Raw genomic sequence first — 17,004 nt, 5'->3', positions numbered from 1 at the left:
TATTTCTTGGCTCTTTACTTCTGGGAAGCCAAAGAGATTAGCTACAGAACAACTGCAGAGGCTACTGCAAACACTTTTACCATTAAAGAAAGTGAAAGTGTCAGTCACTCAGTCCTATCTGACTCTTTGCAGCCCCTTGAACTGTAGCCCATCAGGCTCCTCTGTCCGTGGAATTCTCCAGACAAGAATTACTAGAGTGGGTAGCCATTCCCTTCTCCAGGAGATCTTCCCAACCCAGGGGTCAAACCCAGTCTGCTGCATTGCAGGCAGATTCTTTACCATCTGAGCCATCAGGGAGACTCGTTAAAAGGGATATTTAATGTGCCTTGCTGGCAAGCTGGGTTCCTGCCTGATACCTTTCTGAGTAAAGTGGTTTATCTGGTGAGCCTGAATATTTAGTTGAATTTAAGAAAAAGACTCTCCCTTACCCACTAGATGTTGCAAACCAGATTTATTCAGTTAAGTCCATGAGCCACTATTATTCTTTGTTTTAGATAGAAAGTGAAATGTTGGACGCTCAAGAAGAACGTGAGACGCGACTTTTCCCAGCAGTGGATGATAAGTGCCGTATTTTATGTCATGCCTTAACTGGTGATTTCCTCATCTATGGCACAGATGTACGTGTTGTCGTCTGTAATATAGAACGTGGGAAAATTTCTCATTTTTACCTTGTAATTTATTATATGTGTGTGTGTATATGTTATATAGATATTATATGTGCATACATGCTCAGTTACTTGTTTGTGTCCGACTCTTTGCAACCCCATGGACTATAGTCTTGCTCTGTGGGATTATCCAGGCAAGAATACTGGAGTAGGTTGCCATTTCCCCCTCCAGGGGATCTTCCCAACCCAGGAATCAAACCCATGCCTCCTGCATTGGTAGGCAGGATCTTTACCACTGAGCCACCTGGGAAGCATTATATATGCAAAAAATTATTATATATGTATGTAGAGCACATTGGTGGAGAAGGCAATAGCACCCCACTCCAGTACTCTTGCCTGGAAAATCCCATGGACGGAGGAGCCTGGTAGGCTGCAGTCTATGGGGTTGCTAAGAGTCAGACACAACTGAGCGACTTCACTTTCACTTTTCACATTCATGCATTGGAGAAGGAAATGGCAACCCACTCCAGTGTTCTTACCTGGAGAATCCCAGGGACGGTGGAGCCTGGTGGGCTGCCGTCTATGGGGTCGCACAGAGTCAGACACTACTGAAGTGACTTAGCAGAGCACATTGGTGTGATTTGCTATCATCAAGTGCTTTTGTAACTATAAGCAACTTTGATGGCGCAATGGAAAGGACAGACTTTGGAGTCTGGACAATCCGGGCTCAAATACTAGTCCTCTTACTTGTTGCTTGACACTTCCCAGTCTCATTTTCCTTATCTTGATGCTTTCAGGATTTAATTTGATGACACATGTAAGACACCTCATTCGACTTTAGCTGTCCAGTGCCTACATTTAGCGGGCATTTAATTAAAATTAATTGAATATTGAGAATCCCACTTCAACCTTTTGGTCATTTGAACCACCAACACCCTGTACTCTTAAATGTTACATTAGCCACGTATACATAAAGCATAGTTTAGTAATAGCATTTATATTTGTAAAAACTTTTAAAGATTTTTCAAAGCATATCATACCTGTTACCTCGCTTAGCCTCTAGAAGAATTCACTAAGTTGGTTTTAAAAAAAAGGCATTATTTTCCACATTTGTTGCTATTGTTCAGTTGCTCAGCCATGTCCGACTCCCCCATGGACTGCAGCACACCAGGCTTCCCTGTCCTTCATTAGAAAAGCAATTAATCACTGTTTCAAAGGTTCTGTTTTCTCACAATGTTTTTTTTAAAGAGCATATTTTAAAACATGCTTATTGCCAGAAGAGAGACTTTTTAAATTTAAATTTGACCCCAAATCAGTTTTTGAGCTTATATACACAAGTAAGGTAGGTCTCATGTATCAGATAAAGTGGTGGTGATATGGTAACTAAGTAGTAAATAAATTAATAGTATATTTGTATAACACACAACAGTTTATAAAGCCCTGATCTCACTTATTTTATCTCATTAACTCTATAAAATAAGCAGGGAAGCTATATAGATATATATATGCTTATATATATATAGTGTATATAATATCATGATATCCACATATAAGTGATATCATGTATTTGTCTTTCTCTGTCTGACTTACTTCACTCAGTGTGACAATCTCTGGGTCCATCCATGTTGCTACAAATGACATTATTTCATTCTTTTTTGTGGCTGAGTAATATTTTATTGTATATATGTACCACGCCTTCTTTATCTGTTCATCTGTTGGTGGATGTTAGGTTGTTTCCATGAACGGTTTTTTCTCTCAGTACTTTAAAGATGTTCTGTCTTCTCTTCTGTCGTCTTGCCTACATTTACTCCAGTGAAATCTCTGTCATTCTTATCGTTGTCCCTCTGTGTGTCTCTGTCTTTTTCCTCTGACTGCTTTTAATATTTTCTCTTAATTGCTGGTTTTGAGTAAGTTAATTGTGATGTGCTTTGATGTAGTTTTCTCCATATTTCTTGTGCGTGGGTTGTTGAGCTTCTTTGAACCCAAGGGTTTATAGCTTTAATAAAATTTGGAACATATTCAGCCATTATTTCTTCAAAGATGTTTTCCCCCCCTCTGTTTGCATTCCAATTTCAGAAACTCCAATTACACATATATTAAACCGCTTTAACTTATCCCACAGTCGATGCTATTTAAATTTTTTTACTTGTTTTTTTTCTCAGTTTCATTTTAGATAATTTCTACTGCTGTATTTCAAGGTTACTAGCCTCTTTGGAGAAGGCAGTGGCACCCAACTCCAGTACTCTTGCCTGGAAAATCCCATGGACAGAGGAGCCTGGTGGGCTGCAGTCCATGGGGTCGCTAAGAGTCAGACATGACTGAGCGACTTCACTTTCACTTTTTACTTTCATGCATGGGAGAAGGAAATGGCAACCCACTCCAGTGTTCTTGCCTGGAGAATCCCAGGGACAGGGAAGCCTGGTGGGCTGCTGTCTGTGGGTCGCACAGAGTCAGACATGACTGAAGCGACTTAGCAGCAGCAGCCTTTTTTCCTGTCATACTGAATCTGCCAGTAGCTTCAGACACTATAGTTCATTTGCAGAAGATATGTTAGAATCTGTTTTTATATCTTCCATTTATCTATTTAAACATATGCCATACCATTATATTAACTGTTTTAGTTACCTTATTTGCTAATTCTAATATCTGGGTCAGTTCTGGGTCAGTTTTGATTAATTATTGTCCTCAACATGGGTTATGTTTTTTCCTACTTCTTTGCATACATTTGGGGGTGCTGGATGTTTTGTATTCCTAAAGATACTTGTGAGCTTTGTTTCCGGAATGCAGGTAATTTGCTTGGGAACAGTCTGATCCTTTTGAGTCTTGGCTTTTGTGATTTGTTAGGCAGATGTGGAACACTACTTTCATTTTGTTGTTTAGTTGCTAAGTTGTGTCCAACCCTTTTGCAACCCCATGGACTATAGCCCCCAGGCTCCTCTGTCCATGGGATTTCTCAGGCAAAAATACTGGAGTGGACTGCTGTTTCCTTCTCCAGGGGATCTTCCCAACCCAGGGACTGAACCCCCATCTCCTGTGTCATATCCTGCATGGGCAGGCAGCTTCTTTACCACCGAGCCATCAGGGAAGCCTGAAACACTGCTTAGTCTACAACTAATTATTTCCCACTTTTGAGGCAAGATCTTCCTGAGTACTCCACCCAGTATCCTGTGAATTACGTTTTCTAATCTGCCTATTGAAAACAGTCACTGTTCCCAATTCTGTGTGAGTGCCAGTCACTGTTTCCTCTAATGCCTTTGGATGGTTCTTCTCCCTGGCTTTGACAATTTTCTCATAAGTGTGCAGTGATCAATACTCTGCTGAAGACTCAAGGTGGACCCTCTGAAGATCTTCAGTGCTCTGTCTCAGTGCATCTCTCTGCTCTCTGGTATTATATGCTGCAAGTCTAGCCACTCCCTTCTGCCCCACTGAATCCTCAGCTCTATCTCCTCAACTCAGAGTCGTGCTCCACCTGCATGTTCCCTCCCTTTGCCATGGCTTGAAAACTCTCCCAAGGCAAAAACTGGAGCAATCACAGGACTTATCTTGTTTCCCATCTCCAAGAGACCATTATCCTGTGTTGCCTTATTCCAGTATCTTGAAAATCATTTTTCATGTCTTTCGTCTGTTATTTTTGGTTCTTTTGGGTGGGCAAGTCAAGTCTAGTCACACCATCTTGGCCTGAATAGAAATGTAAGATGTTAACATGTGTTTTTATTTTAATTAAACTTTCTGTTTTGGGATCATCGTAGACTGATATGCAGGTATAAGAAACAATACAGAGAGATCCTATAAATCCTTTTCCTAGTTTCCCCCAATGGTAACATTATATTACGTATCACAACCAGGGTATTGACATTAACAGGCAAGATACAGAACAATTCTGTCAGCACCAGGACCCTTCATGTTGCATTTATCTCCACACCCACTTTCTTCTTGCCTTTGCCTTATCCTTAATCCTTGATAACAATCTGGCTTTTCTAGTCTATTCCAATGGTCTGTGTGTCTGTCCCTCCACCAGTACTACACAATGATTGCTGTAGCTATAAAAAAAAAAAATTAACAGACCGGTTTTCCCATTTTTTTTCACAACTGTTTTACCTATTCTAGTTCCTTTGCAGGGCCATATAAATTTTAGAATAATCTTGTCTGTATCTACAAAAAAATCTTGTATATCAGTTCAGGAGAAATAACATCTTTATTCTGATACCAATCCATGAACACAGTCTGCCTCTCCATTTATTTAGATATTCTTGCATTCTTTCATTAGTGATTTTTAGTTTTCAACACACAAGTCCTATGCATGCTTTGTTAAATTTACACCTAAGTATTTCATTTTTTTGAGTGATTAGAAATGGTATATTTTTAAATTTTGATGTCTACGTGTTCATTGTTATTAGAGAACTATGACTGTATCTTGTGGGGTTTTGTTTATTTTAAACTTAATTTTCTAATTTATTTACAGCAAAAATATTTAAAATAATATAACTTGAAAGTTACTCTTAACCAATAAGAGTATTTCTTACAAGTGGGAAATCTGAAAATCAATTAAGCTTTAATATGACTAAGGATATTAGAACTAATAATAGGCTGTTGAGTTAGATGTACATACTCATTTAACTTACTTTCTTGGATCTGTACTTTGCTTATATAGTAAATATTTTTAGACTCTTCCTTGATCAAAAATATGACTTATTTTTTTCAAATTAGGAAATATGCTTAACATAAATGCTGAAAAATCAGTATTTTCTTGACAGCCTTTCATTTCTGTGACTGGATTTTTTTAGACTGGTGTCATTCAGTATTTCTACATTGAAGACTGGCAGTTTGTTAATGATTATCGACATCCCGTCAGTGTGAAAAAGATTTTTCCTGACCCAAATGGGACCAGATTAGTTTTCATTGATGAAAAAAGTGATGGATATGTCTACTGTCCAGTAAGTCTAGAAAAGTTTTCAAATAGTTATTTTTTTAAATGGCAACAGATGAAGAAAAAAGTGTTTTTAAAATATATTTCATATATAAGATCACTTTTTCTAAAACAGTGCCGAGAATTATAGTACTTTGTTATTATGTTTGTGGTATATTTGTGATTTGTTTTCATGACTGTTTTCATCTAGAAAACTTTTTACATTATTTTGTAATTTTTAAGTGTTAAAAAATCTTAGACTTTTTAATGGAAAAAATAGTTCTTATTCTGCATCATTTTAACCTTATTTATGGCACAGTATTACAGTGTATCTTCAGGTAACATGAATTTTCTCTCTGGAAATGCAATAGCTTCAGAGAGCAAGGACTGTTCCCTGTCCTTTCTGCCCACCCCAGTTGATTTTCCTCTTTTCTTAAAGATCCTGAACACAGAGGAAATATTTTTTTTTAATTAGGTGATTTAAAAACAGATGATTCCGTTTTTAGACTTTTTTTTATTGTTGTTCAGTCATTCAGTTGTGTCTGATTCTTTGCGATCCCATGGACTGCAGCATACCGGGCTTCCCAGTCCTTGACTGTCTCATGTCCAAGATAAAGGAAGTTTTTATCTTGGAGAAGTTTGCTCAAAGTCATGTCCTTTGAGTTGGTAATGCCATCCAACCATCTCATCCTCTGTCACTCTCTTCTGCTCCTGCCTCCACTCTTTCCCAGCATCAGGGTGTTTTCCAATGAGTCAGTTCTTCACATCAGGTGGCCAAGTATTGGAGCGTCAGCATCCGTCCTTCCAATGAATAGTCAGGGTTGATGAAGATTTTTAGATTTAGTTACTCCTATTTTTAAACATCCTTAATTTTTACAAGGCTAAATTTAGAAAAAAGGAAATAGTGTGGTTTTATCTCGCTTACTATACTTGGATTTTTTTTTTTTTTTTTGATATTCAGTTAGTATATTTTTGTTCATAGTTGACACAGCCTACAGCTGCGCTTGGACTGAACCTTAGTAACTGTTCCCAGGTGTCTTAGCTTTACCACAGTGAAGACACATTCCCTGAAGATAGCTCTCACTCACGATATACTCTCCTAGATAGTAAAACTTCCTTCCTCCCTTTTTCTTTTTCTCTTCTCTTTATTTCTTTTCTTTTCTTTCTTTGACAAATGTGTAACAGATTTCCACAGAAGTGCCTGGATTATTTATTCAAAATTCCTAATATTGTAGTTCTTTCCAACCCATTTCTCAGTTACAAAATAAATGAGGAAAAACAACCTGAATGTAAAGATGACCTTGAGTTCCCCCTACTTAATAAGGAAATTAAATCTTGTAGAGATTTCCTTTCAGGATATATATGTAAGCCTATCTGCCTGAGTTTATAGGGATATATGGGTTGATTTTTTTTAATAGCTTATATTACTGTAATTACAGTTTGTTGGAATACATTGTTGGAATGCATGTTTTTAAATAAAATGTACCAAGTGGAATTTATTTAGATCTCAAATCGTGTATGAATTATTTTGTTTCTTCTCTAGTTGGAGCATTTCTGTACCCAATATTATTGGAAATTCTCTAAGCACAAGTGTGTTCATAGTTAATATTTCTGTTATCATTTTGAGCAACTTCAACTTTTTTTCTTAACCTGAAGTTTTGTGTCCAGACTTGTAGTTTTTCTGGCAAATTCACCAAATTTTAGATAAAACCCTTGATTTTGCATGTAACTACAGTTTTTTGCAAGCTATGCTCATTATAGAAAGGGGAAAAGAAACTTTTCTTCATTTATCTTAGGATGTTGGCAAGTTGAATATGAGTTGGTAAGCTTTGCCAGCTAAGGCTGCAGACAAGCTCCATCCTACCAAGGCAAATGATAATGGTTTAAGTGCAGACTTGGGTAAAATCTGTAAATCCTCAATTTTTAGGTTAATGATGCTACCTATGAGATTCCAGACTTTTCACCAACCATTAAAGGTGTTCTTTGGGAAAACTGGCCAATGGATAAAGGTGTATTTATTGCCTATGATGACGATAAGGTGTACACGTATGTCTTTCACAAGGACACTATCCAAGGTACTTAATCACTTTTTTGTTTGTTTGTTGAGAATTACATTTCCATTGCACTAAAATTAAAACATTTTTTTTTAATGTGTCTGCTGAGTATTAGCTTTTAACATTAAGGTGTCTGTTTTATAATATAGGATCCAAGGTCATTCTGGCTGGTGGCACCAAAGTTCCTTTCTCTCATAAACCTTTGCTGTTATATAATGGAGAGTTGACCTGCCAGACCCAGAGTGGAAAAATAAACAACATCTACCTAAGCACTCACCGCTTCCTCGACACTTTAAAAGACGTGGGGCCTCATGAACTGAGGCAGGTGCTGACACAGACTTTAATGCTGAAAAGGTATGGCTTAAACACTTCTTGTGGAGCTTCTCATTTCCTTTTGTGATTTTAAAGGTCAAATCTTGTGAAAATAGATGGAAAGGAATTCCCTGGCCATCCAGTGATTAATAAGACTATATTCTTCCAATGCAGGGAGCACAGGTTCGATCACTGGTTGGGGAACTAAGATCGTGCATGCCACACAGCATGACCCGAAAAAAAAGATGGAGATAATAGTATTTACCTCATTTACTTCACGGGATTATCATGAGGCTCAGATATGATCGATTTGAGAATATATGTAAATTCTAAAGGAAGGGCTTTTGTACTATGGGAAAAGCCCATCAGAACAAAAAGTTTCTAATCTCCCAAATAGCACAGTTATTGTGAAATTCTAATAAATGTAATTATTTCAACACTCCCTTAATTTCATTATAACAAAGTTAGATTTTATCTTACTTGAGATTTTTTTTCCCCTGCTTTTTCCTCTCACCTCTTAGGACCACAGTGAATTCCTTTTTGTAAATGTTGCTCTTCCTCAGGGTCCCTTGGGCTCCTTTCTTCTCTTCTCACTCTAATTATTCTTCCAGAGTAAATCTCCTCAAGTGAGTGAAGTTGCTCAGTCATGTCCGACTCTTTGTGACCCCATGGGCTGTAGCCCACCAGGCTCCTCCTTCCATGGGATTCTCCAGGCAAGAGTACTGGAGTGGGGTGCCATTTCCTTCTCCAGGGGATCTTCCCAACCCAGGGATCGAACCTGGGTCTCCTGCATTGTAGGCGGACGCCTTACCGTCTGAGCTACCCCTGCTTTTTCCTCTCACCTCTTAGGGTGACTGTGAATTCCTTTGTGTAAATGTTGCTCTTCCTCAGGGTCCCTTGGGCTCCTTTCTTATCTTCTCACTCTAATTATTCTTCCAGAATGAATCTCCTCAAAGGTGGTTTCAATACCTTATATATGAGGTTAACTCCAGAATATGCATCCTTGACTTAAACCTGTATCACCAGTACCTCCCAGTCCTGTGTAGCTGGGAGTCCACGAGTTCCTCAAACCCGCGTCATCATCTTTCCCAGCCTCCTTTTCTCCCCCTGCCCAAATCATGTTGTGCACATGCCCTACAGCGCACACCCACACACATGTATACACACCCACACACATGCATACACACCCAAACACACCCAGGTCTTTTTCTCCTCCACTATTCCTCCACCTTAACTCAGGCCTTCCAATGGAGTAACGTGTAGCAGAGCGACTTCTGACGGCTCTCTCTCCAGGTAGCCTCAAGACAATCTATTGTCCGTACACTTTGGAAAATGTGAGTCTGATCCTCAGTGACTTCCCATTGCCTTTAGGAAGAAACCCTTATTTCTCAGGGACCTCAGTCTGACACACTCAGCTCTTGCTGATTTAATACCAGCCTCACCTGCCCCGACTCCTCCACTGCTGTCTGTCCACTGACTGCTTGAACTCAATAATTTTTCATGATTTCCTGCCTTGGCATGTGCTGCTTTCGCATCTTAGACTGCCCTTCCCTGTCTGTGTAGGTAGTAACGCCTCATTCTCCACCATTCAGCAAAGCCCTCTCCTCCAGGAAGCCTTCCTTGAAGCCCCTGACCACTGGCAGTATAGATTGAGGCCTTTCTCATGTGTTGCCTCAGAGCCAGGATCTGGTGTGCAGAGTGGTTTAGGGCACATTGTCTCTTACCACTAGGCTGGCTTTTTAAGGCCTCTAAGCCTCACTTTCCTCCTTTATAAAGGAGAAATAATAATGATACATAGGGAATAGGGTTGTTAGGGTGATCCAGCGAGATAATGTATGCAAAGCACGAAGCACAAAGATGCACATATCATAGGCACTCTGGTACCTCTGTCATCCTGTGTCATAGTCCTCTGTTTGCTCACGTGTCTCTTCTGCCTTCCCCAAGTGTGACCACCTAAGGACAGTGACTGCATTTGATACTTACATCTTGGTTCCAAGCACAGACCCTGGCACATAACAGTGCTCAGTGAGTGTGTGTTGGGTGGAAACTAGATTGATGACTAGATGGGGAGGGTGACATGTTCATTAATATAGGAGTCCCACAAAAAGTCTCATTGACATTTGTGGTTAAGTTTTAGACCAGAAGTCAGCAAGCTTTTTCTGTTATGGTCAAAATGGTACTTCAGGCTTTCAGGGCCATAGGGTCCATCAAAACCGCCCAGGTTGGTTGTCAGAGTGAGAGCAGCCCAGACAGCTCATAAAGGGTAGGCGGGCTGGTGGCTGTCTTCCACTCACTTTATTTCCCAAAGCAGGAAGCTGCAGGCCATAGTGGGCTGACCTATTTTAAATTTCCCAGCTTATAGGAATAGAATACTAATGTTATTAGACTTACATGACAGCAGAAATAATTTTCATGTGTGTCAAGTAAACCAAAAAATAAGTGAGTAGAATTAGTTACTGATGAGGGAGGGTGGTCACACAGCGTAGACTCAGATTACTTCAATAAATTCAGGAATAAACATCTATACAAAAAAGGAAGAAAAGTTTATGTGGTTCTTTTATAACTTGGAAATGATTAAAGATTGAAAAATATTTTGCAAAATTAATCTAAGGCATAACATTAAATTACATACAGTCTAAAAGCTGCCTAGTGGGAAACAAATAGAGCTCCTTGATTATGCTCATATGTTCAAATGCCAGGTTTCCTGATGCCTGGGAACTGTGCAAGATTCTCAATGACCAGGCTGCTTGGAATGAACTGGCCAGAGCCTGTCTACACCACATGGAAGTGGAGTTTGCAATCCGTGTTTATCGCACTATTGGAAACGTTGGCATGGTGATGTCCTTGGAACAAATAAAGGTAAACAGCATCTTATGGGAATTATCAGATTCGCATTTAAATGATACTGAGTCAAGCATTTAAATTTCTGCAGTTAGTCTTACCTAGCTCAAAAACTGATAGATACTACCACTTCTTCCTAAGCACAGTCCTTAAATAAAAAATTAAACCCTTGAGTTTCTTCTCATTAAAACTGTTTTTATTTGTAGGGAATAGAGGACTACAATCTTCTGGCAGGACACCTTGCCATGTTCAGCGATGACTTCAACCTGGCTCAGGACCTGTACCTGGCATCCAGCTGCCCTGTTGCCGCCCTTGAGGTAAGGCAGCAGATGAGGGAAAGAACGCACAAAGAGGCTCTCACCTCTTTTAAAGAGTTAACATCTCTCAGCACCAGGCACCACATGCCTTCCCCCTCCTTGAACTCAGACTTCAGCTTCAAGAACCCCTGAGTATTCATTAACCTTAGAAGTATTTTCACTCTGCTTTCTATGGAGCAGTAAAAGGCATGGTATTGTTACATTACCCATTAATTTAGAGTCAGAGTGTATCTAAAGAGAACAGATCCTGTAACTTACAAAAACACATACAAATGGAAACAGCCATCATTTATTGAGTGCTTACGTGTACCAGGTACTTTTCTAAGTGTTCACATAAATATTTTAATTCATTCAACCCTCACAACAGTCCTGTGAGATAATACTATTATTTTCTCTATTTTCCAAATGGGAAACCTGAGGCACATTTATCATTTACTGTGTGACGTTCTCTTGTGTGTGAAGAAGGGGAGGCTAAGGCTTGTGTATCATCACCAGTTTCCCAGAGGTGAGCATTACAAGGGAAGGGCCAGAACAGAATGCAGGACCTAGGGCCACACAGGTAGGAGAGAACTGTGGCTGTGTAGAAGAGCAGTTAAGAACGTGGACTTCAGAGTTGGACGGGACTGGTTTCAAATCCCACCTCTTTGTGCCCTTGGGCAAGTTATTCCATGTCTCAGTGCCCTAGATCCCATTTAAAGGAGGGATAATAATATCTAGCCCGTAGGGTTGCCGTAAAGACGTAAGAATGAGATTAGATCTTTGGGAACTAAGATTGACTGTGCCAGATTGACTGTAAAGACACAGATGATGGCTTTCATCACTAACTTTGTTCCACCTCAGCTAACATTTCCACAGCCACATAAAGAAAGCATATTTGCTACTGATTTTACGACTTCTCTTTTTCAAATTGTTCTATAGCAAATTTCATTTTTTTTAATTTAAATTTATTTATTTTAATTGGAGGTTAATTACTTTACAATATTGTAGGTTTTGCCATACATTAACATGAATCCACCACGGGTGTACACGTGCTCTCCATCCTGAACACCCCCCTCCCACCTCCCTCCCCGTACCATCCCTCTGGGTCATCCCAGTGCACCAGCCCCAAGCATCCTGTATCATGCATCGAACCTGGACTGGTGATTCGTTTCTTATATGATATTATACATGTTTCAATGCCATTCTCCGAAATCATCCCACCGTCTCCCTCTCCCACAGAATCCAAAAGAGTGTTCTATACATCTGTGTCTCTTTAGTTTTGGAAGTTTTGGCCACAGCAAATTTCATTTTTAAATTTTAAGTGAACTGAATGTTAAGAAAAAAATTAGATGATGTTTCAGTGTTATTGGCTTTCCAGGTGGCACTAGTGGTAAACAACCCGCCTGCCAATACAACAGATGAAAGACATGTGACCCAATCCTTGGGTCAGGAAGATCCCCTGGAGTAGGAAGTGGCAACCCACTCCAGTATTCATGCATGGAGAATCCCATGGACAAAGGAGCCTGGCGGGCTACTTTGCAAGTCCATGAGCTTGCAAAGAGTCAGACGTGACTGAAGCGACTTAGCACGCATGCACTCACAATATTATTTGAGATGACTGGGGACACCCTGAGAAATTTTCAGATCTTGGATTGGTATGTGCTGGAGTAGGAACAGGGCTTCCCTGAGTGAGGGCAGAGATGTCATCCTCGCTCTTCTGCGTTAGCTGTGGACACTTGTCATGTGCTCCTGGCTTCGTAAAGGATTTAAGCTGATGGCTTCACAATGGGAAGAGGTGACTGCACCCCATTGTTCCTTTAACCTCACTTTGAAGGCTGACATGTTAGCTAAGTAAAAACGTTGGAGGCAAAGTCCTACTGCTCAGCCCTGCCACACACTAACAGTGACTGTGTGTACAAAACTAGCCTCTCTTTGCCTCAGTTCTGGATCCCTAAAATGGGCACAGGAACAGCTCATTATAAAAGGCCTAGTTGTGGAAAGTAAATAGGCTAAAGTCTTAGAGTAGAAAATATCACTTGCAAAATGTTAGCCATTGTTAATTCTGTACAAAGGGTGAATAAAGTGAGGAATGAACTCCAGAAGATTAATGGTTTACTCTTTAATGGTTTTTTATTATTTATTTTAAATGAAACAAAGATGAATATTTTAATGATAAAAGGAACAATTCACAAAGAAGATAGATATCATAAACCATTAGACACTTAACAAAGAAACAAAAGACATAGAGCAAAAATCAGAAGAAATAAAAGGGAAAAGAAGCAATATATAATCATAGTGAGACATATTAACATTTCTCTGAGACTATTTTATCAAGTGCAGAAAAAAGAATAGGAGCATCTTGAATGATGTCATTAATAATTTAAATATAATAGATTTATATTTAATTAATTTATGTTAATCATATCCTGTGTGCTTGTGTGCTAAGTCACTTCAGTCATGTCCATCTCTTTGTGACCCACTGGACTGCACCTGCCAGGCTCCTCTGTCCATGGGATTCTCCAGGCAAGAATACTGGAGTGGGTTGTCATGCCCTCCTGCAGGGGATCTTCCAGACCCAGGGGTCAAACTCACATCTCTTATATCTCCTGCATTGGCAGGTGGGTTCTTTACTCCTAGTGCCACCTGGGAAGCCCTAATCATATCCTACATAAATATATTTAAAATTTTGTATCTCATATGTTATTAGATGTCCATAGGACATTTAGAAAAACTGGCAATTTCAAAAAGTAGAATTCTTTTTTGTGTGTGTGACTCAGTTATACATATACACGTTATTTCTGAAATTATTTTCCAGTATAGGTTATTACATCATTCTGTTCTCTGTGCTATACAGTAAACCTTTGTTGCTTGTTGCGTATCTGTTTTAATTTGGAAATCTAGCGTTCTATTCATACTAAGAAAAACAAGTGGAATCAAAATGTCATTAATTTTTTAGTAAGGCAAAAATTCATAAGTTTTTAAAAATATATATATATATGTTTACAAAAGCTTTTCTACTATGCTTGATAAACACTTGAGAAAGAACATCCAAAAAAAGAAAAGATGGAAAATTGGAAAACATAAACAAAATGAAATGGGAGCACTAAATATGAAATAGAAAAAATGAAACAAACTAGATAAAAAGGAAAGATCCTCGTATATTCCAGGTGTATTTATTTATTTTTAATTAATTAATTTATTTTACTTTACAATATTTTATTGGTATTGCCATACATTGACTTGAATCCACCCTGAGTGTGCATGTGTTCCCCATCCTGAACCCTTCTCCCACCTCCCTCCCCATCCCATCCCTCTGGGTCATCCCAGTGCACCAACCCTGAGCACCCTGTATCATGCATCAAACCTGGACTGGTGATTTGTTTCACATATGATATTTTACATGTTTCAATGCCATTCTCTGATAACATGGCTGTTCATTAGAAACTGGAACTTTAGCAAAAAAAAAAAAAAAAGCAATACCTGGGCATTTGTACTTGTATTTTTCAAAAAAAAATTCCAAGATAATTCTGATATGCATATGAATTTTAAAAAGTGATTACAGGTTTTTCTATTAAATGATAGTTTTGGTGATACAGAATTCTGTAATTTTTCTGTTGACCAATCATAATACAGTGGTATTAAGTGAGTAATAGTTACATAATCACAATAGTAAAAAGATGTTTATCAGTTTTCACAATCTATAGCCAGATAAAAAATAAAAGATAATTACAATTTCAAGCCATAATGGGAACATGATTAACCTAACAATATAAAATAATTACATACAATTTTGGAATTGTGGAATTGTGTACCAGACACAGATAAAAGACCTCAGGAGCCAGGGAGAAAGACATATTCACATTTTATTTATGTTTGCTACTATTCATCTTATGATACAGGTTCAGATTTTCTCAGAAAATAAGATCAATTCCTATAGTAAAGTATTTCTCAACTTTTTCTTTATTATCTCCCCTCTAAGAAGAAATACTAGTTTTAATTTAGTTGATTGAATTAATTTAAATTCAATTTAATTTTTTCCTATTGAGACAAATTAAATACTAAAGAGAATAAGATTTTGTTTAGGATTGAGTTTTGGAGGGCCAGGAACCATTGTAATAGCCACTGGCCCTGGAGTGCACAGGCTCAGTAGTGGTGGCTCACCACTTAGGATCTTCCCAGACCAAACCCATGTCCCCTGCCTTGGCAGTGGTCCACTGAGCCACCAGGGAATGTAATCACTTTTATTAAAACCAGCACTATATGGTAACTGTGCAGAATAATTTGCTATTTGAAATTAATATCTTTCTCTTTCTAATAGATGAGAAGGGATCTGCAGCACTGGGACAGCGCTCTACAATTGGCAAAACGTTTAGCCCCAGACCAAATACCGTTTATATCAAAAGAATATGCTATTCAGCTTGAATTCACGTAAGTCCTCATCTTTATATGTTTCAGTCAGTAACTAATTATTGAATATCTTCAGTTCTAAACTCCTATTCATTATAAGGCCATTGATTTAATAATTAAATACATGGATTTAATAGTAGCTTCTTAGGTGGAAAAAAAACCATATTAATTATACATCCAAAAATGTTTTATTCTAACTAATGATGTCTTATCCATGTATCTATCCACTCCCTTTCAGCATCAAAATCTCAGTTTGGGTCTAAGCCTTTTCCATATTTAGAATTGTTTTGAATTGAGAAATATTGTTTTGAAACACATTTGGCCAACAACAGTTACACATAGTGTCAAGGTGACTCTGCTTTTCTTAATCTACGATCATGACCTTGACCACGTTGAACACTTTGAGGATTTGCAGTGTGAATTCAAGGCATGGTGAAAGATATCAGGCTTTGTTCCACAACTCTATTTGCTTCAACTTGTACTTCTGCTTTTTAAAATTGAATTGCGCGTGGATAAAAATTCATCAGTTCATGTTGCAAATCAAGCCAGAAGCTTTTCAAGGTGAAGGTGCAGTGCTTGAGTAATAAGCCCTGCTGATGCATGATGAATATGCTTCACAGATCTTGCCTACCTTTGAAAATGCCATAATCTCTTCTGAGAGATTTAGAAATTTCTAGTGTTCTTAATTGCTGCTGCTGCTGCTAAGTCGCTTCAGTCGTGTCCAACTCTGTGCGACCCCGTAGAGGGCAGCCCCCCAGGCTCCCCCATCCCTAGGATTCTCCAGGCAAGAACACTGGAGTGGGTTGCCATTTCCTTCTCCAATGCATGAAAGTGAAAAGTGAAAATGAAGTCGCTCAGTCGTGTCCGACTCTTAGCAACCCCATGGACTGCAGCCCACAAGGGATTTTCCAGGCAAGAGTACTGGAGTGGGGTACCATTGCCTTCTCTGGTTCTTAATTGCTAGACAGTCTTGATTGTCAATAGTCTTAATTAATAGACTATACATTTTTACTTCAGTCCTGCCTAAAAGTGTAATTTTAGAGGGATTTCAGGATCCAATTTGAACTCCCATTCAGCTGTGGTTAATGTCACTAATGCAGATACCTGCAGAGACAAGCAATGAATCATTTATTGACAAATGTAAGTTTGCAAGTATATGTAGTTGCAGTGACAACTACATCATAACTGGGTGATTTATTATAGGATATATTCCATTTTCAAAAATTATAAAATGGGAAAAACACTGCTTCTTGAACAAAGAAAATATGGTTCTAACATTAAAAATCATTTTTATGTAGTTCCATTTTATTTTCATATAGACTTTATAGTCATTGAGAATATTGACAGATAATAGTTGCAGAAATTACTCCACCAAAAAGTACTCTTTCATTTCTAACCAGGATACCTTATTTAAAAGTCCCCATTTTGCAAATAAAAGCTTTTTGGAGATTTTATTTCTTCTTAGTCAATCTTAATCTAAATTTATCACATTTCTGCCCCTTACAAAGTTAATCCAATATGTTGAAAAGAACAAATAGGAACCTTAGTGCATAACACAGGCGAGGAGGCCTCAGTGCCCTGGC

General features: G+C 38.5%; 1 protein-coding gene across 4 annotated transcripts in view; it reads left to right on the top strand.

Annotated features, from left to right (window-relative positions):
- WDR19 (WD repeat domain 19) overlaps positions 1–17,004 on the top strand; it is a 78,665-nt gene that overhangs the window by 25,519 nt on the left and 36,142 nt on the right. For 3 of the 4 annotated variants that reach the window (XM_086406078.1, XM_086406081.1, XM_086406079.1), the window contains exons 14-20: positions 495–617; positions 5,390–5,539; positions 7,439–7,586; positions 7,715–7,919; positions 10,577–10,736; positions 10,925–11,035; positions 15,333–15,442. In XM_086406078.1, the coding sequence (XP_086262204.1) occupies positions 495–617; positions 5,390–5,539; positions 7,439–7,586; positions 7,715–7,919; positions 10,577–10,736; positions 10,925–11,035; positions 15,333–15,442 (1,007 nt within the window). The remainder of the gene's footprint in view (positions 1–494; positions 618–5,389; positions 5,540–7,438; positions 7,587–7,714; positions 7,920–10,576; positions 10,737–10,924; positions 11,036–15,332; positions 15,443–17,004) is intronic. The other variant, XM_086406080.1, reaches the window with a different exon arrangement.

This window comes from Bos grunniens, chromosome 6 (assembly GCF_055505025.1).
Source record: "Bos grunniens cultivar Pamir isolate PY7600 chromosome 6, Bosgru_T2T1.0, whole genome shotgun sequence".
Classification (NCBI taxonomy): Eukaryota; Metazoa; Chordata; class Mammalia; order Artiodactyla; family Bovidae; genus Bos; species Bos grunniens.
This window is presented reverse-complemented; position numbering and strand designations above follow the sequence as displayed.